This window comes from Bemisia tabaci, chromosome 2 (genome assembly GCF_918797505.1).
Source record: "Bemisia tabaci chromosome 2, PGI_BMITA_v3".
In the NCBI taxonomy this organism is placed as follows: domain Eukaryota; kingdom Metazoa; phylum Arthropoda; class Insecta; order Hemiptera; family Aleyrodidae; genus Bemisia; species Bemisia tabaci.
The window spans coordinates 52,878,698-52,905,971 of NC_092794.1; the positions used below are offsets into that span (position 1 = coordinate 52,878,698).

General features: G+C 37.9%; 1 protein-coding gene across 6 annotated transcripts in view; it reads left to right on the plus strand.

Moving 5' to 3' along the window:
- Nucleotides 1-27,274, plus strand: part of Rbp (RIM-binding protein) — a 74,992-nt gene that overhangs the window by 16,946 nt on the left and 30,772 nt on the right. For 5 of the 6 annotated variants that reach the window (XM_072306608.1, XM_072306609.1, XM_072306610.1 and 2 more), the window contains exons 2-12: nt 8,074-8,118; nt 12,361-12,450; nt 15,889-15,948; nt 17,387-17,527; nt 19,153-19,348; nt 19,849-19,938; nt 22,726-23,079; nt 23,844-23,977; nt 24,604-24,787; nt 25,673-25,766; nt 26,818-26,920. In XM_072306608.1, coding sequence (XP_072162709.1) covers nt 8,074-8,118; nt 12,361-12,450; nt 15,889-15,948; nt 17,387-17,527; nt 19,153-19,348; nt 19,849-19,938; nt 22,726-23,079; nt 23,844-23,977; nt 24,604-24,787; nt 25,673-25,766; nt 26,818-26,920 — 1,491 coding nt within the window. The remainder of the gene's footprint in view (nt 1-8,073; nt 8,119-12,360; nt 12,451-15,888; nt 15,949-17,386; nt 17,528-19,152; nt 19,349-19,848; nt 19,939-22,725; nt 23,080-23,843; nt 23,978-24,603; nt 24,788-25,672; nt 25,767-26,817; nt 26,921-27,274) is intronic. The other variant, XM_072306612.1, reaches the window with a different exon arrangement.

Genomic DNA, 27,274 nt, shown 5'->3' on the forward strand with positions numbered 1-27,274 from the left:
CCCTCCCACCCCCGTCGCACGGTGGATCGAGTCTATCAGAGATGTCGGACATAAACTTTTTAACTAAAACTGCAAATTTTGATGTTTATTTCGTTACAATTTAAATTTTAAAAAGGTGCCTCTGGAAGAGAATTTCACGAAGAAACCACTTTCAGAACCTCAAAGTTTTGTATAAACGGAGTTATAAGCGTTTGAGGTGTCCAAATTTTGTCCGACCTCTCCTATTGACTCGACCCACCGTGCGCCGCCGCGACTTGGACCAGGCCAAGGGGCAGAAGCTCACCAGCTGTGTCTCCGCCTTTGAGCACTCCCAATTCTTGGCTCAATTCGCTATTAGTTTTTTTCGTGCATTCCAGCACATGGCGGGTCAGATGTGGAGAGTTTGCATTTTATTGGCTGCTCCAGCATGACGATGGCCAAAGTGCAAAACCACGTGTCTCGATTGCAAAACTTCAAAATTTCCTTTCCTGTTTTACTATTATGGAGAGGAACAACTCAACTCCATAGCTTGACATTCATACGGATTATTCTGATAATAGAGAAGAAAAAGCAAGTAAGTTTTCAAGAAATTACGTTAGGACTAGTTTTTCAAAGGAAAGATATAGTATGAAGGGAATGCAGTGACGCAATGACGGTAGATATGTGGTTTCGCACTTTGGGCATCGATATGAGTTTCATAGGGCAGTGATCCATCTTCCTGGAATAAGTTTTGAAGAACAGATTTTTTTTTAAAATTTGAGAGGGTAGTAGTCATACATTTGTGGATCCTGGCATTTCGAACGAGGGGGGGGGGGGGTTGGATTTCCTTGACCCCATATCCACCGGGGGTTCTAGGGGGTGTTAAATACTCTCACGCGTATTTCCGGGCAAATGGGGGGGGGGGGTTTACGCCCTTTACGCTCCCCCTTCCCCGTTTGATCGTATGTATTCATGGTCGTTTTTTAAACAGCTCCTCTCTTTAGAAAGCCCCATATGGTTTAAATTGTGACTAAGGGAGATTTAAGAAGGTCCTCAACAAGGCATCATAAAGGGAACAATTTGAACGAATCAAGGGATTCCAAAGCGATTTTCGCTTCCGTAAAAATTGAAAAGAAATCGGAGGAAAAACTTCTGTCAGTTTGACCAACTTTGCGGTAGACGCAAAACTATTTGTACCTTATAACATTTTCAAAACTTGCTAAATTCATTCTGAGGTTTTTTAAATTTTTTATAGGGGTAAATTATTGGAATTCTTTGCAAGGGTCTATTTACAAAGTTACATACCGTTGAATTTTACTTGAGACTTGCTGAAACTGTCATTTTTATGATGTATTCTCAAGGGTTTCTTTAAACCTTTCTTAATCACAATGTAAACCACATTAAGCGTCCTTTAAGAAAGGACCTTGTTTCAGGAACGACAATGAATTTGACTTACAGTCGTTCTTTAAACAGCTCCTTACCAGGCAGCCCCATTACGGCTTATACTGTAATTAAAGGGAGTTTTAGAAAATCTGCATTGCGTAACATCATAAAAGAGACAATCTAAACGAATTTTGAGTAAGATTATGGTGAAAATTTGGAAAAAGGCCTTTCCGAAGGATTGAAATGATATTGCTCCTAAAGGTACAAAAATAAAACTACAAAATAAAAACTTTTCATTTTTATATGTCATCTGACATATTCATATGCGTTACCTAAACCTTTCAATTTTAAACATAAACATTCCTTTGAACCTAGCTTCCACACAAAAAAATCAAACCTAATCCAGGTATCTTCACAAGTTCATGTGTGTATTGGACGAGAAAAGGAAGTTTTGAAGACCCCAATCGAATCATAAAAAAAAGTTTCTTTTCATTGACTAAATTTGACCTAGGATGATTTTAACTTTCTTCGCTAGCGCGAAATTCTGATTGAATGATTTCAATTTGGACTTAAACTCTGACATCTCGTTCGTTTGCAGGTTTATTTTAGAAACTTCAGTACATTCAACGTTCTTTCTGTAGGTTTTTTTATCTACATAATAACATTATAAGCAAATAAAATTCTCTAGTCTTCACCGCGCCTATGGATCTAAATGCACCACCCTTCTCAATGTGCCCGATGGAAGTCAATCGATACCTACCTCTTAAGGCCGTCCATAAATTACTCGAGGGATCTAAGGGAGCAAGGAGGAGCAAGGTTGCCAGAATGCGCGATTAAAGTTGCATACTTAAAATGGGTTTAAGCAGGGAAAATCTGATTTTCAGCTCTATCTGGCATCAATGAGTCTACTGCTGACTCGTAAATGCTTGAAAGATGGCTGATAAAGAGGAAGCGGGGTCCCACATGCAAAAGGGTCAAAAATTGGAGAAGTGCCTTGCATAATGCAGTCATACATGTAGCCGGAATATTTGATTTAATCACTTGTATTTCAAGGGAATTTTCCCCAAAAATACGAAATTGCTTCTAATTATATCAAAATTCAACTCCCAAAATGGTGGAGCCCACCGACATTTTAAGAGAGGCCACCTTCTTTTTCAGTCAATCTATCCATCCAGAGATGGAATTGAATAAATTAGAGGGGTTTTTATAACTAAATGGCGAACAAGTATACCGTTTTCGCACTGCAGTCCCATCGCAAAATGGCAACCCTGTTGATGCGCTCAGCCCCGTTTCTGCAATGGGCAGCATTTTTTCTTCGTTATCTTTTTCTCTATTCTATTTTATGTGTTTTAACTGCATATGTAGGTGGGCGCTTATATGGTGTGCTATATGGACTACATTCTGCAATTAGGACCAACAATTTCCGGCTCAGTTTAGAAACAACGTATATAACTATTAGTTTCCCTATGCACATAAGTGTTTTTACGAATGAGCCAGAAATTGTAGTTCCGAATTGCAAAATTCAGTCCAATTTATGTGAAAGTAATTGGACTTCATTTTGCAATTTGAAGCTATAAATTCTAGCCCGGTTTAAAAACAATGTATGTGCCAATAATTTCCCTAAGCACATAAGTGTTTTTTTCAGATGAACCAGAATTTATAGTTCAAAATTGCAAAATGAAGTCCAATTATTGAGTGAGTAATTATTGAAAGCAAATTATTCTCAAACTATAAAATACTTTAAAACTTCTTTACCTGTAATTAAATTTCAAAAAGTTTAAATATTGGTAGATAAGCCCTTCTTCCACAAAACCACTCAATACTGCCATTTTTAGACATATCATGGCAGTCAAAATCCATGCGTGTTCGATGAAAAGTTTAAAAATCATAGTTTGTGCCCTTATTCATGATTCTTAATATTAGAAATCACCTGTGGTGAAAGAGGTGACTCGGAACCTACGACCTACGCCCTCTTACTACTGAAGCAGAAATTCAAAGGTTAAAAAAAGTTCAATCATCAGTTTTAGCAGAAGCGCTCGGTGGTAAAATACGTGTACAGTAGACTCTGGATTATCCGGATTAATTGATGCCGGGCCCGATCCGGATGAAAAAGAAATCTGGATAATAATAGTAAACACAAACACCACCAACCAACACCACAGTATTCTTATTATGTATACATCATGTACATACCAACACGAATTTAAAAGGTTAACGCCAAACTGAACGACTCAATGGTGATTGTGAATGGTAGTCGACAACGATAAATTACAATAAAACGATTACAGCGCGCAATGCGTGAAGTATTCATGCAGTCTTGTAGCCGCTAATGTGCGTTTTAGGCTAACTAACCGACTGCACTGCGTTTGGCGTAATGCGAAAAGTATTTATGCAATCTAGTAGGCGCTAATGCGTTCCACGCCGACCTCACTGTTAGGCGCAATGCGTGAAGTATTCCTTCAGCTGTGCAGGCGCCAATATGCCTTGCGACCGCTTCTCCGCGGATCCGCTCACTTATCGGAATGCGTACGTAGTTACATGGTTGCAAAATCGATCCGGATAATCGAGAGTCTGGATAATACGAAGCCGGATAATCCAGAGTCTACTGTACCCTCAAAGAATCAGAGTCAGAGGCAGATTCAGATATTTCGTGCGAAGGTAGCGAAAGGGGGTCCCTCAGATAAATTTTCGAAATTATAAACAATCTAATATGCAGTTTGAGTTAACTTCATCGTGAATAATAACCAAATATCCTCATTTCTCCGCCTTTATACCCCCCCCCTTTTTTTACGCCTTCGTCCGCGTTGTTCCACCTTTTCACTTCCTCCCCTTTTTCCTCCTCCATTTTTCTGGACGAACGGGGAAGCGTAAGCCGCCTACAATGCCTTGCCAAGGAAAAACGCCGTATGAACATTCAAGAGTTGCCAAATTTTCCTCAATTAAACATGCATTTTGGATGAAAGTTATGCATATTTCCCCTTGAAATTTTCAGATATTTAAAATTAAATTGTGAACAAAATTGGCTGAAAAATTGAGGAAAATTATTCAATATTTTCTCAGTAAATTCGGTTTTTCTTGAAGGAAATATGGCAACGCCTGAAGGCTCATACGACGTTCTTCCTTAGCACAGCAGTACACCCATCCCCCTATGTCCAAAGAATGGTGCTCCGCAAAAATCTCAATTTCAGCGCCCTTCTTCCAAAACCCGTTAAATTAAGCATACACTGGAAAAAAAAGGTGATGATTCTTGAATTTGCCGCCAAGAATTTTCTTTATCTTGATTTCGGCTGAATTTTTCTTGATACGAGAAAAATAATGCTTGGGTTAAGCGAAAAAGTAGTTTATATTAAGCAGCAAAATTATTGATTTGAGAAAAAATGCCTCTAGGCGGCAAATTTAAGATTCTCATTCTATCAGTGTAACACCAACCCTACAATATTTAAGAAATGTCCTCGATTTAAGTGGGATTAGCGACGGTTTGAGAAGGGCGACCAAATCAGAGCGGGCTCCGAAACCCAAGTGTCCGGGGACGGGGAGTGGGTGGGGACGGTCCGAGGGGTCAGATCATGAATGAACCATGGAATGAACTTGAGGCGAAGGAGGACAAATCGCGAGGGGCTTAAAGTTACGATTCCTATCGTAGTGGCACAGGCCGGGCCGAGGCGAGACAGGCGTGGAGGAAGGTTGCCCAAATCAATATTCACCGGGTGGAAGCTGAGGGTTGCGGCTGGAGAGGAAATTGATGACGTCACATTCATCGCACCGAGGTCTATATATGTTAACTGCTTACTCTACTGTCTACTCACCGACCCCCCTGCGCCCCCATGCCCCCCTCCGCCGCCGCGAACAGCCGTTTTACGGTCTCCCCTCCCCCCTCCTGCCCACCGAATACCGCCGACATGGGAGATGGCCTCTTTCGGACCTACGTCACGGATGGATCTTCGTCGGTCGATACCTATTGGTTCGTTTCTAATGATGCCCCGCGGGGAGTTTATGTTATGAGGTTATGGAGTTCGAGTCCAAATTGGATTACATTTTACGATTAGGGCTATTATTTTTGGCTCTTCCATGAAAGTAAATACCTGCATTGATACCATCAAAGTAAGGGAGGAGGGAGAAGAACAGGAGGCAGAGGGAGAAGATGAAAATGTGAAAAAGAAACGGAAGAGGAAGCAGAGGAGATTAGGGAAGAGAAAAAGAAGGAGAAAAAAAGAAGAGAAAGAAGAAAAACTATGAAGGAAGAGGAAGGGGGATGGCAAAGAGAGGAAGCAGGAAAAGAAGATAAAGAAGCGGAAGATGAATAGGAGGAAGAAAACGGAGAAGAAAAAGCATTTCGACGGTATAAGTCGGCAATCACATGACACGTTTGCGGTGTCTGAAAATCTCCGCCTCTGTGTTATTTTTCTAAAAGAGAACCAATTGACATAATTCGAAGTTTATGCAGAATTTTCTTCGCACAGAGAAGAAAAATCACGAAAGTTTTGAAGAATTGCCGTTGAGCAGTTCTCCATTTAAAAAATAACGTGTGACAGGAAGTCTGCGACGTCGCAAACCGAGTTATGTGATTGCCGACTTACACCGTCGATTTGTCTGTATATGCTGTTTCTAAAATGAGTCTAAGATATTAATTTCTAATTGCAAAATGTTTCTCTCTTTGATGGATAGCCCTCGCAGCACAAATGGTCCAGAGAGCTTTCATGGACATTTAAAAAGTAAACTAGGGGCCTGTGGCCGCTACGCGGTCGCCAACCACTGAAAATAACTACACGTAAAAAATCGTAGAACAACCATGTTCAAGTGTTTTAAGAGATGAATGGGTTCAAAACCCGACGGGTGCATCTGAAAGAAAGCGTATATTTATCTCTGATTGCAACATTATGCACCACTTCTATGTTTTATTTTTAATAAATGTTTTTAAAAAGCTGCACACAGTTTTTCTGAAAAGCTTCCGCAAATTTACCTTTATGATCTTAAATAAAAGTGACGAAAACGACGCGATATGTTCGTTCGTTCTATTTTCTTTTAATGTAACCAAATAAAAATTAAATATCATCTGAGTTCCTATAGTTATGATGAGAATACATATTTACCATTTAATTATGGTAAAAACTGGAGCAGAAAGTCAAGAACGATGACACAAAGTCCTTAATATGCGTTTCACGCCAACTGACGGCCTGCCGCCTGGACTGCGTTTGGCGCAATGCGAGAAGTATTCAAGCAGTCTTGTAGGCGCTAACATGGGCTTGACGCCGACCGCACCGTTTGGTGCAATGCGTGAAGTATTCCTGAAATCTTGTAGGCGCTGATATACGCTTAACGCCGCCCACACTGTGTTCGGCGCGATAATTCGAACTCGCGTCAGAATAATATCGCGGCATCGAGTGATAGAGCTTTTTTTAAAGTTGTTTTTTAGGCTTTATATCCGGGGGATACTGCTGCCTTGGAAGGGGGCTGACAAAATGGAAATTAATAAAATAAAAAATGGAAAGTAAGTTATAACTGGAATGAGAGGGTAGAAGCGTAATAGTAGGTGTGGAAATTTATGTTAGTATTCTGTAAGAAATAAAGGGATAGTAGTGAAGATTGTATGAGATAACATAGATTGTCTTGTATTGGATTTTTTTTTCTTCTTCTTTTTTTTTTTAAATGGTTGGTTAAAGGGTGGCTATGTTCACGTTCACAGAGGCTCAACTGGAACGGCTTATATTGCTAACCTAAGACAGAGCCGTGGAAAACATATATCCAGATTCCAGGAAATGAATAATAGAGCTTAAAAGGTCCATTTTGGGTTTCGACTCCGTATGCGCATTCCAACGTTGCCTCGTTTCTCCCGATTAAATATATTTTTTCCGAGAAAAGTTAAGAAAGTTCTTTATACCCACGACCATTAGTCAATCTTTCCTCTTCATTTATCACCAGAAGGTAAGACATCGATGACACGTCAACAAGTAACCTGAACCAGCGTTAATATAGAAATGCGTTTATTTTCTAACTGTTTCCTGCTTTGCCAAACTTCTACCTTAAATTAACTTCATTTTAACTTCGCGCAATCCTCGTGCCTTTTTCGCGAAATCCTCATATATTTTCTTAGACCTTTCTTGTAATCCTGGTTTACCGTTCATATCGGCTGCAACATTCGAGTCGTGTATGTCCATGGTCAAAGTGCAGAACCACGTATCTCCATTAAAATTTCCGCAGAATATTCTGCTAACAGAGGAGAAAAACCAAGGGAACGTTAGAGAGCATATGCTGACAAAAGAAAGAAAAGAAAAAACGAAGTACAAGAAGAAGTCTGTAACATCGCAATCGGAGATACGTTGCACTTTGATCATCCACGTATTTTCGATTCGAAAGCCCCTATTTTACCTAGCTACAGTGATATTTTTACATTTCAATTTAGGTTTATATGAAGTTTATTTACACGAACCGATTAGTTCAGTCAGTATGGAACCGGGTTCCAGGAACCCTGCACTACAGTTCTTGGCGCAACTATGTTAAAGTTTAGGTACACCATCTCTGATTTACTCGAGAATAGAATAGACTATGACTAGACTATAGTTTCAAAGAGTGAACCATCAAACCCGAGTTTGCAATCATATAATAACAGACACATTCAATTTGGCAATCTTTCCCTCAATTTCTAGTGACGCATTTGTTCCAAGAATAATCGTTTCAGGTGCTTGTTAAAAGTTTACAGGAATAAAAACAACTTGATTTATTTCTTTGTTTCAGAGAATTGTAAACTCTCAAGCCTGTCCTCTGAACTCCGACGAGCTGGTGAGTGTTAACTTATTTTTTGTTATTACTAACAATTTTAGCCGTGGAGTGACTCGTAGATACGGCACCCACATAAAGCGCATAATAACCTGAACAGACACCGGTTGTGGGAGGGAAAAGTAAAGTTTCCATCTATTCATCTTATTTTTGACATGAAACAAAGTCCACGTACACGCATTTTCTCAAACAGGAAAACACTGGGTAATTTCTTTGAAAATAGATTGGAATTAGATGCTGCTTAGATGCTTAGAAATTAGATACTGATTGGAAAGAGATTAGTTTTGAAAACAGATTGGATTTGTAAAAGAAGATGTCAGATAGTTGATTAAGAACCCGACGACGTCACGCACAAACGTCACGCACAGTGAGATGGCAGACGCGATGGTGAGACGCGAACAATATGGTCAGCGAAAAAAGTTGGAAACGCTTTGGTTTTCTAAACGCCTGGATGCGCAACTATTCGTACTCAAGGGATGTCCGTGTTGCATAAACAAAAAATTGCAGGCTTTTTCGTTTTTCAATCATGAAGCCAGCTGCAATTTTGTGCTTAAAGGTGTGGTTGCAAGCATGAAAAATTGCAGGCGTTGTGGTTCTTCCGTTAAAGACAACTGAGAGCCGAAACAAATCCCGTCATCTCAAGTGGAAAAAATTAAGTTGACAGAATCAAATAACCGTTAATTCTTAATAGACTGATTTAGTGGCTACGTCATGGTTCAAAATATGTAAACAAACGTATGACCATGTTTCTGATCCGCGCCCTTTTGCGCCATGGTGGTAAAATGCGTCCAAGTGTTTATTACAATGAAATTTCTCCTGTTTAATGAGTCATTAAATGATTTATGACCAATCGATGGCTAAGTTTTCATGAATTAACACAATTAATTCACGAAGAATATGTACATGAGGTTATGTTAGTTTGTTTTGGTTTGAACCAAGAGTTCGATATTATATCGAATGACGTAGTCACTAAATCAGTCTTTCAATGCAGTCAGTACTTCTTAAAAAGTAAAAATGAATATTTGACAACCCCATCATATTTTTCAACTTAGTATACCATTTAGAGGGCAGACTGAGGATTAAATAGTTGTCCGAAGTAATATGTGCAGTCCTCTCATCTGGAAATGTTTATACCCATTATTTTGACATTCTTTTAAGGTCCACGGTAAAGACAAAAAGATGCCTTTAAGACGTGAAACTTTAAATGAGCTTTAAAGAAAGAAAAAAAAACTTGCTAAGCTAGTCGAACGAATAGTGCACCGTTGGACTTGTGAAATATTCAGACTATACTACTCGTAAAACACCCTTAATCAACATAAGAAATAAAAATATAATATTAAATTGACTAAAATATACTTTCACCCAATTTATTTTCGTCCATTGAGCCAAAGTGCTGTGCTATGGCAGCAAAAATGATACTGGGAAACCGGCCCGCAAAAAAGGACACAAATGGGTCACTAAACCTTGTGTTTTTTATTTAATATTCTGAAAGTACTAGGTGAATAGATCACGTGGTGATTTATTTGCGTCTTTTTGGAGCCAAAATCCCGAACAAGTCGGGTTTTAAAAAATCTAAAGACTCCAAAGAATCTCAAACGCGCCAGAACGGGGCGGCGAGAAAATGATGTCCGTGAAGTACTGTTATGGTCAAATTGCTATCTCCTCTGATTTATCACTCATATTTGTTAAACTAAAACGGATTTCACCGTGGAACTGTTGCTTGTTAACGGCAAATAATATGAATGGGATTTGATAATTTGATTCTGCAGATATAGTTTCGACTTTCCGATTGTTTTCATATACAAGGAGTAGAGATATATTTGACAGAGGTCGTAGAAATCCGTGCTCGCTCCTGATTGGTGCCGAATGACATCATTCGGTTCGGCGCGAAACTACGGCGTTTTACATTTTCGAAAAAGTGGCCCTTTTTGCGACAGAGCACAGGGAAAAATTTCATGAGCCGCCCTACGCCGCGCCGTTCGCAGCACGCATGGCGCACGAGCCGCCTTTCATTATTACACCTCATCTAGCGTTAAGAGTTCACTAATTACTTCACACGGCCATTGTGTAACTTTAAAAGTCGAAAATTAAGAGAAATTTTTTTAATAAATGTATACGATATGGAGTTTCTCTGTCAGGGAGATCTCCCCGCTAGAAATCGTTCACCGCCTGCCCGCCGGGAGCGCTGCAGCGTGCTGCCAGCGCGAAACGCCTACAAACCTAAGGGGCCACTTAACGCATTGCGCAATGCTTGAAGTATCCCCTTAGGTTTGTAGGGGCTACTTCACACATTGCGCAATGCTTGAAGTATCCCCTTAGGTTTGTAGGGGCCAATGTGCGTTTCTAGCTGGCAGCACGTAGCGCCGCAACGTGCCATAAACTTGCCCACAATTTGGGCCGGGATGTTAAAATCTTGGCAATTTGAGATTAAATTCGAAAGTAGCTACTCAAAAAACATCAGTATTATAACTCTCGTGATCTTTCATTCATTGTTCGACTTATTTCATCCTATCCTTGAGTTTAGGACCATGGTGTGCCGCAGACGGCGGCTCATGAAATTCTACCCTGTGCTCAATGGCACTTTTTGAACTGCGTATTTCTCAGTTCCCGAGTTACTTTTTCGCGTTTTTAATGTACGTATCGTGATCTACGCACCATTTTACGACAAAAAGTAGACTCGCAAGTCAAAATCCGTTTATGGTTTAGTGGCCCATTTCAAAACGAGGACATTCGTTGACGTGATAAGTCGATGTCTGTCTTTTTGCGATCAGTGCACCTTTGAGTCGTGCATTGATTATGTGAGGGGCAAAAGTATATTACAGTTATTTAAATAATTTACCGCATACATTTTAGTTAATTCCGTATAAAAACTGAGCACTCACTCCGTAAATTGATCGCAGTGCATATTTCCTCTTGATACGATTTTTTCTTTTATTTAAAATGGTTAAATGGTGCTAATTTAAGAGTCAAAACGCTTTAAATTTTTGTGTACGTAACACGAACATCTCTAGAGGACGAATAGTTGCACTCTGGACTTCTGCAGGAGCTGGCTTCAAGAGAATACCAAAGCGCCTTTAGGTAGAATCAAATAAGTTTTGCTCCTGAGTGCTCGGAAACTGTATCTGGCCAGAAAGTAGGGTTTTCTGGGGCTTATTTTTTCTTATCTTCATCAAAGTTCCATGTGAGTTTTACGCAGGTTTGAAAAATCGACGGTAAAACTGCATTAACGTGTAGCTCGGTTTACGGTGTTGCAGATTTCCTGTCATACGTTATTTTCTGATCAGAAAATTATTCAACGTCATTTCTTGAAAACCTAGGCGATTTTTCTTCTCTGTGTGAAAAAACTCTGTGGAAATTATAAGCGGTGATGTTAGTTTGGTCTCCTTTTGAAACACAAAATCAGAGCGGAAATTTTGGAACATGCAAATGAGATACTCGTTTTTGCAGTTTCGCCGTCGACTCGTCAAAAGCTATGGGAAAATTCAAACTCACCGTAAAATTTTTGAAGAGACAAGCTAAATGTATCTACAGAAAATCCTTTTTCTTGCCAAATACAGTCTCCATATACATCGGAATTAAGCTTATTTGGACTGCGTTAAACAGAAAGGAAACTAGCCACATCAGCTATTGCCAAATTTAACTGGGCAGTTTAATTTTTTACATGAAAACAGTTGCGCGGATTTTCGTGCAAAGTTCAGTGAAAATTTTCCATGGTAGGAAGCAAATTCCTTGAAATTTTCAAAGAAATCCAAACAAACAATCTCTCGTAAAAAATTAAATTGCCCAGTTAAACTTGGCAATAGCTGATGTGGCTTGGCTCCTTTCTGTTAAACTCGGTCAATTTGATGTTATTCAAAAACGCTTTGGCCCTCTTAATGGCAACAGTTGAATGCAACTATTCGTGGTCTAGGGATGCCCGTATTGCGTCTAAAAAAATTGAAGGCGCTTTGACTTGCTTAATGGCAACGCGTGGCTACAACCATTCGTTCTCGTGGGGCATGGAGTGTCCGTGTTGCATTTTCAATCATGTTGATCATAAAAAACCTTGGATTTTGGATGAGTCGTGTAGGGTTTGCCAAAACAGATATGTACGAAAAAATTATCGGCAATAATATGCGGAATAGATAGGCGCGCTTTAGGAACACAAATTAAGGTCTCTATTCGCATCTGCATGGACTAGGCAACAATGCCTGAAGATGAACCCCTTGTCAGCTATATACTGAAAAACATGTTCTTCTATTTCAGGAGGACCAACTTGTGCGCGTGTTGGAAAAAAACTCAGAACTGACTATCCAAAACACCGATCTCCAAAAGCTTGTTCAGCAGCTCCAGAATGTAAGCACGCCTTAAAGGCGGAAAAAATTTACTTGATTTGTTCAGCCTTGATTCCTTCACCAAACCTCAGCTCTACAGATCCATTCATTCAGTGAATGCTTTTCGGTTCCGAGGACCGAGCAATTGATAGCGTGATTCGACCTTTTTGATCAATAGAATCGAAATTCGGTTCGATTAATCGAAGGATCATTTTAACCAGGGAAGTTTTGGCTTAGCAAGCTGAATAACTTCGGGCGCTGAGGAACATTTTCTTAATGAATTAAAGTTTTTCCGACTTTGTTTTCTGAGAGGTTTTCTGGCCAGATCCTCCAACTAAACTGACCCTACAAACTAATGTTTGGTTCCCAAATACAAATATACAAAATACAAATATACCGAGAAATTACAAGACTTTTACATCGTCAAGTCAAAAAACGCCGTTTTTAAAGATTAACTTATGAGTTTAATGTGTGAGAAGGTAGGTGACTTGCGATGCAAAAAAATCACAACTTATTTAAATTTTATTGTGATTAATGACAACTAGAGGAGCCCCTTCAATCAGCGAATAGACATCATGCACGACACTCCAGGGAGACCTGCTTGCACGACTGCTGATGGATTTTTTCCGCATCCCCACCAATTTGCTTATCTTGTAAGGCCCCCCTCTCAATTCGTCATGTTTTAATATCCCGTTCAAATGACCATTAATTAAGATTCAAGATCGTCCCACCACTTTTAAATTTCTTGCTATCAAAATATTTCCACCAAATTTCCTCTTTTTTTAAACGAACTAATCTCCAAATCTAAACTAACGAACTAATATCCGAATTTAAAATATGTATCCTTTTCCTTGTCTTTTCTCATTTTTGCAAATTCTAACCCCCCCCCCCCCCCCCACCACATCTTCCGGTTTCTTTGTCTTGTCCTCCCTTTTTTTGACTTATTTTTTTCCTCAATCTGTCTCGGTCTCTATTTTTTAAGGTGTTGATAACTTCGTTCTTTTTTTAGGCATTACTTTCGCAAGTAAATGTATTTACCAATCATCTTTATGTTTCCTGCTGAAGTAGATACTTGCGTCGGTAAAATGTCAGAAAATTCTTCTCAAAACTTAAAAGGAATTCTAAAAAATTTTACAAGCACACACTCAAAAAAAAGGAAATGTCGAAGTAGCATTAACCGCCATGTTGAAATGACATCACAGAAATTATGTTGATATAGACTGCACTCCCCGTAACCCAACATGGTTTGACTTAATTCTACATTTGCCGTCATGTTGAATCAACATGACCGAGAATGCTTCTACCTGTCATGTTGAATCAACATGGCGGTAATATTCGAGTAACATTACGCATGTTAATTCAACCAAATTCATGTAAATTTAGCATTATGTCAGACTGAAACTGCATTACACATGTTGTTTTACCATTCCTTTGGTTGAAAGAACATTAACATTTTGTTGAATTAGCATATGCAGTGTTATGTTACCATTTGCTTTCATATTGTTTCAGGAGTACCGTGGTGCTCTTGAAACATCATCTACGTACTGAAAAGGGGGATGGCGTGTTCTCCTCCTCTCCCTCCTCCTCATCTCCCTCCTCCTCATCTCCCTCCTCCTCATCTCCCTCCCCCTCCCTCCAGCTCCCTCCCCCTACCTCCATTCATGATTTCGTTTCATAAGCTAGACATCTAAGCCACCTGACTCGATAGTCTTGACACTTAGACAAGATTGTCTACTCACTGCGAGTAACGTTCAAATTAAAAATAGCGTACCTATTTTTTATTCAGAGAACTGGTACTATTACTCTTTTCAAACCATTTGCTGGTACATTCTGAAAAAGTCTCTTAAGAAATACGTCCCAAAGTATTTACTTAAAAAAATTTCTGGATACCCAATTGATAAGGTAAAAACACAATTGAGACACTTTCGGAAACAAAATAAATCGACTCGAATAACGCTATTAACGCTCACCATGACAAATAAATGGTAATATGGTAATAATACTTACACATGAAACAAAAAGAATTACTTTTAAGTTGATGATAGTTTATTATTCTTCGTTCAAAAACATTTTCGCTCGTGTGGTTAAAGCTCTTAGAATCATACGTTTCTAATTATTTGATTATATTTTTTATTTTCAATGTTTGATTTATTTATATTATTAATTATTATTATGATATAAAATAAGAATAAAAATGACAATCGTAAACACTGAAGAAAGTGAACATCGTTGTTGGAGGAGAAAAAAATAGTTCGTGATAAATTGTTAATTTTTATATGGTGCATAATGCAAATTCCTTTTCGTAAATAGTGAATGGAAAAAAAGAAAAACCTAACAATCTGATGCGGTATGCATTTCACACAACTTAGACGGCAAAAAAAGGAAAAAGTAATTCAGTGGGATATGGAAACACTTAAAATTCGTCTTTTGGAACCACAAGCCCGGATGGCTCGGTTGGTAGAACACTCCGCTTATAATAGGTAGGTCCCGCGTTCAAATCCCGAAAAAGTCGGAAAAATTTGATAGGTCGGATGGGATGATTCTGGGTTGAGAGTAGTATCGGAAGTATCACTACATTAAAATACGATTCAATTTTCATAAAAATAACGTAATTTATTTTAATTTGTAGCATTTGACGTACTCGTATATCAACATGATTGTCATGTTAAATCAACATGATTGTCATGTTAAATCAACACGACAGCATGTTAAGTCAACGTGACGACAGTCATGTTGATTTAACATGACGGCTATCGTGTTTCTTCAACATTTTTGATTATGTTCCCGTAACATGCTGTAAGCTTGTACCCGTTTTTAAGACGCCCGTCATGCTGAATCAAGCTTGCTCAAGCTTAAAGTAACATTTTTTTTTTTTGAGTGCACCTCCAGTGGCACAGTTCGTAACATAGGTAACTCGTTGTAAAATACATGTGTACGTCTGATAATTTACACGAGTTCGAATGTTGGCATGTAAAAAAAAAAAATTGTGAAAAAGTAGTAAATAATCCGAGTTCAAGAATTTTCCGTAAAAATTGGCCAGTAAAGATGTGAACATATTTGAGAGAATGAACTAGATTTCTTACGTGCTTATCTTGAAGAAGAAGAAAAAAAACACTTAATTGGTGTGTCTTTAATAAGATTTTGGTTGTTTTCCCTCTCTCTCTCCCCCTCTCTCCCTCCCCCTCCCTCCCTTCCTCTCTCTCCCTCCTCCTCTGTCTCTCCCCCTCCCCCCCCGCTCATCCAGCAAATTTAACGTTGTGTGCTAACAGTAATCTGTAATCATTTTTTAACTAATACATTTTCGAGTAAAACTTTGCAACTTCATTATAAAGATATGCCACTTCGTCCATGATCTCTTTATATCATTTTTTCAACCCTATATATAGCATACTTAAAACTCATTGCGATCGAATATGCTTTGAACAGAATTCTAAACCTTCAACCCTCAATATTTTGACAGGTGAAAGGAGGCACTGGAATCTCACTAAACGCCAATGAGAACTTAAGTCACATATTAAAGGTGAGTAATCGATCAGTCCGTTTTTAAGTAATTAGTTTTATCATTTTTATGCCACAAATTGCAGCGAAAACTCGGCCTAAGCTCGGAGGGTCTCGTCGGAACGCTCCTTCATTTGGAAGGCTAGGCAAATTGAGCTATCTAAGAGTTGAAATAGTTGTATCATCCGTGTTTTGCGGGTGCTTTTCTGCGCAACACTTTTAGTAAGTTGGATATTGCATGAAAGATGATACTTAATTCAGTATAATTAAGTTTATTTACAACTTTCCTTACCTCGTATCGCTGTGGATGAATTGAATGACAGGATCCATTCAAGAAATAAATTGTGGTAAAGTGAAGGTTCTTTACTAATCCTTTAGGTATATTGTGTCTTTTCCAGGTTCTTATTTAAGTAGTTTTCGAGCTTGAAAAAAATGATGGGCGAGTTTCGTTCAAAATTATCATCAGAAAAACTTCTCATTAACTTGCATATCGACGGTGTAAGTCGGCAATCACACAACTCGTTTGCGGTGTCTGAAAATCTCCGCCTCTATGTTATTTTTTTGAGGGAGAATAAATTGACATCATTACTTGAAGTTTTTGCAGAATTTTCTTCGCACAGAGAAGAAAAATCACGGCAGTTTTAAAGTTAAAGAACTCGTCGAGTAGTTTCCCGTTTAAAAAATAAAGTATGGCAGGAAGCCTGCAACGTCGCAAACCGAGTTATGTGATTGCCGACTTACACCGTCGATATCTAATTGCTTGCCTATAATATTTGCCATTTTGAGAAAGCTTAACCTTAACTTTTCTCAAAGTCAAAAATAAGAGGCGCCTTAACACGGGTTGATGACAGCGCATAGATAAAAATTCAGTGCTTGATGGATGTCCATGTTCCACAGGCAAAATTAAGGCGTGAGACGCGTGAACTCGCAGAGTTGAGGTGTCGCTCAAATTCGGCAGAAAAATTAAAAAGCAATGCCGAATGACGTCTTTCCTACTTCCGACTGTGTTGCTGACGCTACACTTGGTGCACTACTGTGAATAAGACAAATGGAAACGAGCAGCATTGGAAATAGAGTAAGAGAAAGGACGCGCGTTGATGACGGCGCAGAGATACAACTATTCATACTTGATGGATGTCCAGGTTGCATATCTGCAAAATTGAAGGCGCGATGGCGCGAGACGTAAACTTGCACTGGTTCGCGCGCTTTTTGCTGCCAATAAGTTGTAACTTAGATTCGGAAGAAGAGTTATGAAACGCTTCCCAAATACGTCATTCTCATCTTTCGGTTATCGATATTTTTCTTTTTCCCATATGATGTTTGATTCTTTTTACTTTCTCGCTCCCCTAGTTTTTACTGTGTATTTGTAGACCTTCGTAAGTCCTGGCCTCATACCCGTGGGCCATGTGTTCTCAGCAAGTCTCAGATTAATCGATTAATTATTTTTTTTTTTTTTTCAGCTTATGCGAGATGCCTCCGATAAGCGGAAAGAGTATGAAACAGAACGTGCTGAGGCGCTCCTTGCATTACAAGATCTTCAGAGAAAATCGACAACATCCCTGGAAAAAGCCAAAAATTATGAGCTGATGGAAGCCTTACAGGTAAAAAAAACCCATTGTTTTCGTTAAGATTACGGGCGTTCCCTTTATTAATTCCCTCCCCGAAAAAAGATATATCAAGATCCTGACATGATACAGTTTACTGGTCATTCCTCATGAATTTAGCGCTGAAAATTATTGAGGGATTAGTTTAAAAACACTTCAGATATAACGTAAGTAATCAGGGAACCTAAAATTTGCGGGTCTAAATTAATAAAAATACTTAATTATAAAACGTAACCAAAACGTAGATGAAACGCACCTGAATCGTAAAGTGCCTGAGCGGAAATCAGGACTAAGCTATGAACCGGAAACGGAAAAGGAAAAAACGGCGGGAAGCGGAAACGGAAAAGAAAAAAACGGCGGGAAGCGGAAACGGAAAGAAAAAAACGGCGGGAAGCGGAAACCGGATATTGAAACATCTCTTGTTTTGCATGTTTGTTGTTTGAGGTTAGGTTCTTGTGCTGATAAAAATCTGTGTCGACTGAGTTTAGATTCAGAGTTTGTATAGTAATCACTCAAAAGAGAATCAAAATCTTTTTTAGCCTCCTCTTTGTAATTCATCAAATAAGGATACCAATCATCTTTGCGAAAATGTATTTAGTTTCGGATTTGCAAATGTGTTCATCCAATTTTCTCTCAAAATTGACCAGGGAGAGCCTCCTTGCGTCGCTATCCCTCTTTTCCTCCATGACATCTCGTAATTTCATTATATCTTCAATCACCCGCTCCTGTGTACACCGAAAAATGGTTTTTGTTCATCTGTGTATGTCAAGTCCCGCTTGAGGAATTCGGATCAGATGCTTTAATTGGTAGGTCAATGCATTGCTTGCACATATTTCTCAGCAGAAAGTATAGTGAGAGAGATTCAACTCACTGATATATTTTTATCATAGAGTACATAGAGTCATAATGTAGATGGGAGAGCTGGCGCCTTGTTTTGGTATGTTAGCGAGTTCTGAGCGCGGTGTGCGCCAAGCTTCGGTCACTTTTTCGATACATTTTCAAACCATAATGGCGATGCTTTGTGTCGAATACGCAGTAGGTAATTCCTATTCTCTTTGTTTATATCAGCTGGCTGGGTCCCCATGTATAAAAAGCAATTGACTATGTTTCGTAACAGTGATCCGGCATGACACAAGAGTCTCGGAATTCGGGACTTGGAAAATGCTTAAAAGTGGCGCCAGCTCTCCCATCTATATTACGACTCTATGTACTCTATAATTTATTTGAGTACGTACGAAACTCTAGGAGTGAATATCCAGCAAACGTTAGTTTGTTCAATAGGGCACAAGAAAGGGTCATCTTGTGCTTCCAAATACTTATGAACTAAAATATAAACTTTGGTGAGTTTTCCTCTCTGCGTGAAGAATATTCTGTAACATTTTCAAGCCAGGTTATCTGTCAAGTCTTCTTTTAATGAATGAAATAGGAGCAGAGATTTTGGAACACAGCAAGCAAGATGCGCATTTCTGCATTTTCACCATCGAGATCCACCGAAGCGTACAGAAAAGGATCATTGAACGCACAGAAAACAGCATCTCTCAATTTTCTCTGAGAACATCCTCTGTATTATGCACTCTTATCATACCAATGACTTAAGTATTGTATCTTTTTTCATGTTTCAGTCCAAAATTCGGGAACTGGAAAAAAAGACTGAACTGCAAAACGTTCGACATGAAGAACTTTTGCTTGAATTAAGAGCGATTAAAAAGTCTGAAGGTAAATCAACTGCAGATGATGTCACAAGTGATGGAAGCTGGAAGCGGTCTTCTACTAATCAAGAAATTCAAACCTCTCCAGATTCAAATACCTCCACTCCTGGTAAGTCTACATTACATGTGATGCCATTTGCCTTGGGACTTGAAATGTGGGTCATATACCATTACTATCCTGCTTGATAAGTCCAAATGCAAGGTATGGGGTGACAGTAATAGGTGCGTTTACACAACTGTCAAGTTTTTATTGGAATTAAATGTGAAAAAGAGAATTTGAATGAACTTTTAGTCAAATTTGGACAAGTTTGAACAAATTTTTTTCCATATATCAGATAAGACAACAAAAATTGAAATTTTGACTTTTGTAGAATATTTCTAAAATATCGATAGGATTCATTCTAAAATAATTTGTCTAGTATTTTGTGTATGACTCAATGTCACATGGTTTTCTGAAATTTCTACCGGAGACGAAGAAATGAAATCAAGTCTCCTGCTGTGACTCTTTTTGGCGTAGAAAGACCTTTTTATTTTTCCTATTCTCGTGAAGTCTATTCGTATTGTCTCCTATGCGCTGCTACTAATAGTCTTGTGTTTATTCACCCATAGAACTGAATGACCGTTTGTCACGCCCTAACACTGCACACGAATACTCAGATCATCAATGGCCCACCAAACATCGTTCACATCACTCTTCAGGTACCTTTTTCTTCTTATGTTTAAAGACCAGAAATTAGTCAACTTTTCCAGCAGTCAGAATCAGCCTTTTATTGAGTTTCCCTTTATTTCACCATCTATGTACTGTGGGTTAATGCCATCATCAAGAAATAAACCGGATTTTGTTTCATTGATGACATTAGAAATGGATGAAGTACCGCCCATATGGTATTGCACAATCATGATGCAATAGGCACAAAATAACCAAAATATTGGTTAAATGCCATCAGCATAACCCAAACCGGAGTTCAAAATAAGTCAACAAAACTACCAGCAGAGTTCAGTCTCTAATGGGTTCTGTTATTCGGATGCTTTTATTGTAATATTTTACCAGCAATGATTTCCAAGTGATGGCATGAAACTACAGTTGATGTTGAAATGAAAAACTACTTTTCGAACACCAAAAGTACTGAACTGCAAGAATGTACAGAATAGATTAAAATAGTTTATTTCATACCAGTAGAAAAAGAGGCAATAAGTATTGAACTATGGAGAAAAGAAACCCCTTTATCACGGGCCAAGGACTTGATAAGAAATAAAAAAAAGAACTGCACAAATAAATCTCCACAAATCTTAATGGAAAGCTTACGTTAAGTAACAGAGGATGGAATGGTTTAACGTTAAATGTAACCAAGATATTCTTGCCCAGCTTCGTTCATTTCTGCCCTGTTCACATTCCATTCTTTGTCTGTAAAATATTGTTGTATTTAGATGTACAGAGATAATTTGGCTTACAAGCATCGATTAGTGCATCAATCGCCTTAGTTAGCATTTATTTTGTATCACATATATTGCGTACCTAGTGAGCCAAGTAGCACATCCTCCTATAAATATTTCATAATGGCTGTCATCCATAAAAAATTAGGTTGGTGAGCTCCCAGCCACGAAGAGTATTGAATGGTTTGTAAATTTTTTCTTTATTTTTTTCAAAAGAAATTAGTTCTTCTCTTGATGTCTCAGTGTTAGGCCAAGACAGTGAGCCTTCTTTAATTTAAATCACAATATTTATGTGAGCGGCTATGAGAAAAGAGACCTTCACCTGTAAAAACTCAAAATTTAGTTAATAGAAATTCATCACAAAGCTTCCACTCCACTCCTGGCCAAAGTAAGGTCATCAGAAATTCATAGAAAGTTAGAACAAATGAAAACATGATAAAAAGTCCCTAATGAATGTCGCTCCATAATCATGTTCCCTTAGAAATAGTGTTTAAATGTAGGTTGAAAATGTAAGCTTTGCGCTCAGTATCTGCAAAGGGTTCAAATGCTCATCATAACTGTATACCCGCGTCCTTTGTCATGATAAGCTTCTACTTGAGGTCTTTCTGGAGGTCCTACACCATTGGTTGATGAGAAGCAAAAGTTTGGCAGACTCCTACTGAAGTGTTCAACTTCAGGATAAAATTTTAGGAGCCATCTTGGCTGGCAAGCTTGTTTTTTTAAGGAGTCGAAGATTAAGATTTATGAGCAAATTTATTTTGAAAGAAAGCACAATAATTGAAGAATGGCGTTGAAAGTGGTGCTGTATTGTTGCTGCAAGACTTCATTGCAAGCTGCGTTGGACTTTTAATGCACATCGTATGGCCAACACTCAGAGTTTTTAAGAGCTGGATCCAAATTTTTAGGTGCATTTTGTGCATGGTTACCAGCATAGTTGCAATACTGCTGTACCAAGCTGTAGCCATTCATACATTTTTTATTTTCTTTTTTAAGGATATTTTATCACCATTACAAATAAATTTATTTTTTTCTCATGTACTCAACAAAATTGTAAACTATACACCAGTCATCGGGCTTTTTCAATTTGCTTTAGTATGCATTTCAGATCAACATTTTCGCTTGAATTTCATGCCTCCTACAGTCAAGCTATTAGTGTTGTAGACTTTATGCTGTTTTCGCGATTTTGCATAGTTTAGCTGTGAAGGCAAGGAGACAAAGCTGTTTATTATTAATAATGCTGGACAAGTATACGCTCTGTTATATACAGTAGGCTGATAATTGAAATTTATAGATAAAGCTTTAGACAAAAAAAGATAAAGGGAAAATGGAGCATCCCTATTGGATGGAACGGGTGGTTCTTACAGACCAATGGGAAAACGATCAACTAACTATAAAGTCTCTTGTAGGTTACCTCCTCATCCATTGCAACCACCTGCTTCCACCAACAAGATTGCTCCATAGTTTTTTTGTCTTTTTTTTCTATCCCTTAGGCCATCAATTTAAAAAATCTGCACGCTAGGCAGTTTATTATCAAGAATGTTAACAGAGCATGTTACTTTTTGTCATCTAGCACTATTGCCTATAGATGTTTCGCCATTGAAAAAGAAATCGAAGCTCTTAAAGTACAAATTGCTTTTAAAAAAGGATCTTTTTTAACTGATTTTTTACTTCACTGCATCCTAAAGCACACACAGAGCTTTGAGCAGCTTATATTTTAGGAAATGGAGGTCTAAAATTCTGACAACACTGCGGTATTACCGCAATAAACTGGTGTAAAAACAGAGAAAATGTAGCTTAAAATAATGCATCTAGCTTGAAAAAAATTTCGTCACCTTGTAGCCTCCGAACATGTTTGATCCAATTTTTTCCAGGATTGCGTTTTGGGAAGTTCCAATCCAGTGTAGTAGCCCATAGTTTTAGTTAAACTTTCATTTCATTAGATTTAGAACTAGTATAAGGATTATAGTAGCTGCTTTGTAATGTTTTGTTTTATTTCCTTTTTCTGTTCTTTCACCCAAATTCTCTTGCTATCTCCCATTAAAAATCTATTAGGTAACCCTCTCCAGCATAGCAGTGCTGCGTCTGCAAACGTTAATGTAGTTGATGCGTTGAGCGCTTTTGTTAATCCTAACCTGCAATTTCCTCTAAATCCCGGCATGTTATATTGGCCAACCGTCGATATGTTGACCGGCATGTCAATTGGGTCATATGTGGATAATTGTTCAGCGCCAGTATCCAGCTCTGGTGGGAGCTCCTCTGGGTCTGGTGGTCACAACCCCCAGTCGCATCACTATCACTCCTCATCAAATCAAACCAACATCACATCAGAGATCGACAGGATCATGGCCAAAATCGATCAAGATAACAGAATACTTGCAGAGTTAGACAAGACACGATCAACCATAGGTGAGCAACTTTTCTAGCAATCTTTATCTTCTTCTTCTTTTGTTGGTTTACTGGCTTATATTCCCAATGAGGAACCTCCAACCAACTACAGAAAAAATTTCAAACATAGGATATTAAGAAAACTGAAGGGATAAGGAAATATTTAAAACGATGAATAGATTATTTGCTAAGACCAACACCATTTTCACGCCTAGAGACCCTTCTAGGCGACTTCCTATACCGAATTATTATTGGGTCATGGAAAACATACAAAGTGAACATACGGAAGATTTCGAGTCTATATTATTTTTTTTATTTGAATATTGAGAGTTTGGAAGACTTGGAACTGGATATTGGAAGGTTTAACTACTGTTATAGATAAGAAATACAATTTGTTATAGTCCTACTGTTATATAGTTAAAATATTCCTAAAGCAACCGCCACCCGCAGCCTAGGTGAGCAATCCTTGTCCTACAAGAATCTTTTTTGATTATAGCATTTCTCCTCATCAGGCAAAGTACTTTCAAATCTCTTTTTGCCCTGTTAGAACCTTGCTTTACAAAATGTCCGTACTGACCAAATGCACAAAATTTTTAATTGGGAACCACAATATCTGGCTCATCTGTAAAAACACTAATGTGCATAGGGAAACTCTTGGTACATACGTTGTTCCTAAAAATGAGCAAGAAATTGTAGCTCTTAATTTCAAAATGTAGTCCAAATGACCACTCTTAACGAATTCCAATAAGTTTATGTTAATTTTGTTCGTTTTTTTAACCATGCAGGCTTACCTACATCAAGCGGCACAATGTCGTCGCTGGCGTTGGGTGACACAGCCCAACAGTTGGGTGCGCACAACAATGCCATAGGAATGCCTCTTATGGCAGCACAAACTATTCCCATATCAGCTTTAACGCAGGTAAACTATTTCAATCCTTCATCTACCCTTCTAAATGTAATGGAATTTTATCCAACAGATCTGTGGACTTCGTAATCACTTTGATTTAGATATTGTTCCTATCAAAATTTGAAAATTTTGTTATACAACAGTGTGCCTTGTTAAAATATTTTACAGAATGCTGAGTATAATCGTTCCAAGTTCTTTTCGTTTTTGTTGACTTCATGCTGTTTCTACAAACAGTAGTATTATGGTGGCAAAACTCTGAGCTGTTCCAGTTCCACAGATCCATCTGAGGAATTCACAGTAAACCAGTGGTATCAATCAAAATTAATTACTTACAAAGAGATGAACTTTTTCAGCATTTTTAAATTGACAAAGAAATTGCGCCAAGAACTTGCTGGCTGCGGAAGAAACTGACGCCTAATACTACTTGTTGAAAAAATGCCTGCTTAAAACTGCTGCCATGTGAAATCGTGAACTCTGTGCAGGTTCAGTTTTCTGAGGGTGTTTATTGTAGCCAATCTCTCTCAATCTCATTGTATCAAATTTTCAGAGCTCTTTGAACCTCTTTTCTCTCCCTCTTTTCTTCCCATTTTTTCCTCTATTACTGCTATTGATTGTTTATTGTTTCACTTAATTTTCAGTCGGGTATCATCAATCCACTTTTAAGTACTGCCAACCCGTCTACAGCCGCCGCATATCAACTTATGTTAAACAGTACTGTCAGCTTAGGTCAACCTAGCAACACCATGCTTCCTTCACTCGTTCATCCACATCGAGTGATGCCTCAGATTCCAACCATGCTAGCTTCTCAGATTGATCTTGACCGTAAGTAGTTTTATCCTTCTCCTTCTATTGATCAAGAAATTTTCCTATTAAAAATCAAAATTAAAGTCAACAATTTTGAAGCCACTATTCCAAAGCTTCACTATTTCAGCCAGTGAGGGATTTTGGAAAAAAGAGAATTAATCTCAAAGGTGAGAGAAACAATCTCACTACACACTGAGAAGATTGTAATTTAAAATCGTATTGTGGTTGTTCCATAAATTTCTCTACAATTTGAATGGGGAAAGAACAAAAAAAACAAATTGGTCTGTTGAGTCCCTTTGAGAATGAACATAATTGTTTTGACATATTTCCCCATTTAAAGGCAAATTTATAGTATTCCAAGCTGAAAACTTTCATTTATACTTTCTCTACATAGAATACGATTATGACTCATTTACTGATGATAACATCACTGATGATTGCTTTCAAGTACAAAAACTCACAAAAATCTCAAATATAGAGGCATGTTTGGCCTGAAAAAACAAATATTTCCCTCCTCATTCTCGAAAATATGATACAATTGCATGAGGGATTCAAAACGAGTCAAATCAAGATAGGCGAGCTCTATATAGCGTTTCGGCGCTTGAGTCTTTTTGGGAATAGCCGGGCTACTCAGATGTTTTTAGACCCTTAGATCCAATCTGTTTTCTGCTTTTCACTTTATGCCTAAGTATCTCCAAACTACCAAAAACTCAATTTTCGATTTTTTGGGGCTGAAGTCTTGTTGAGAATGACCCATTCAACAGCTCCTACTCACGAGACTGATCACAAAGAAATGGAGAGCTCTGTTTCATCTGCCATCGCCAGTAAAAGGAGTAGTTTTTAAGATCCGTCAAATTTCAAGCCTCCTTTGGATTTTTGCTAATCATTTTGTCAATATTTCAGGACCTTTTGTTGATCCATCCTCTTTATCAGATAGTAAACAACCCGACATGTTAGACATTCCAGGCAAAGGAAGGTGCTTTGTCTACATAGCTAGGTAAGTGTTCCTTGTTACTATCAACCTACCTAAGTTTTATTGTTTTTCTGTAGCTTCTTCGTGAGCTAAACCATTTTATTTTCATGAGATAGTGTTCTGCGCTCCCCACTATTCTCAGGCAATCAAGACAATTTATTTAAAAAAATGGGAAAAAATTTGAAAATTCTTTCAATTATGAATATTCTGATTCCATTTCAATTCACAAATTATTTTTATTCATTCTGGTGCCTGTTTTCGTGGCAGTGCGATTAAACCAAGTATATTTTTCCAGCCATCAATGCATAAATGACTGAATTAATCTTTGTCGTTTCCTTAAACTTGAAATATAAGTCTAAACTCCCATTTGATTTGAAATCTCATAGAGAATGAAATCAATACACCTTAAAATTAGAAGGAAGACTTACCAATGCTTTATGTATTTCACCAAGATCATGGGAAAATGAAGAAAAATCCAGTGAAATTTTTCATTTTAAGATACAATAACTTAATTACTCATGAAGAAGCACAACAGAATAAACAGTTTACACCAATGTTGTAGTTGTATATTTGCAGAAGACCATTATTTAACATATTCCGCAAGATGGAACGTATCTTAATTGCGTGGATGCAGTATTTCTTACTAACATCTATTTTTTTATAGGAGCAATGTCTTATGAATTAGCCTAAAATTTCCAGTGATTATCCTTTGCATTTGCAAGAAAAGACACTCGAATTTTTGGACTAACTCGTGTGGCGGTTTTTTCCTGAAAAAATACAATGTTCATAGAAACAATTAAAATTAAAGAGTGCAAACAAGATACTTTTCTCCGTGCAGGAGATGATAATCATCCCAATTTCAACAGTTTATGGATCGATACATTGAGCAGAAGTTTAGTTTTACCAGGAGGTGTAAAAATTAGACAGTAGCTAGTTCATAACAATTCTGGCGATTCATCACAACCCTCTTTTATCCAAGAAAATTTGATGTCTCTGCTATTTCAACCTTTGTTACTCTTAATGAATGCTGCATGAAAGAATTTGTGGCCTTTATTTTTCTTTTTGCTGGTTTCAGGTATACTTACGATCCTTTTACTCATTCTCCTAACGAATGTCCTGAAGCAGAATTACCAATCAATGCTGGGGATTATCTCTTAGTATGGGGTAATATGGATGAGGTAAAGTTTTTAGACTATTCATGTTAATGAATTGTTGAATTTATCGTCTGTTTAACTTTATTGGACAGTTTTGTTTAGAACTCAATACAGCATTCTACCGCAAACACAGGGTGCTGTAATTCTTTTTTTTCTTTTTAATCGGAGCTGAAGTAATCGTTCTGAAATCAAGAGAAGGCTTTTCATTTTCTATTCAGCTAACATTTTTATCTTTCAATTTTAGCAGTCAGGAATTCAGGTTATTAACACATAGATAGAATGAAACTTGTCTTATTTCTCTATACCATAGAAAAGTTCAGTTGAATTTTCTTCAATGAAGAAGTGCCAGAATCTAAACAAGTAAAAAATAGGTGTTAC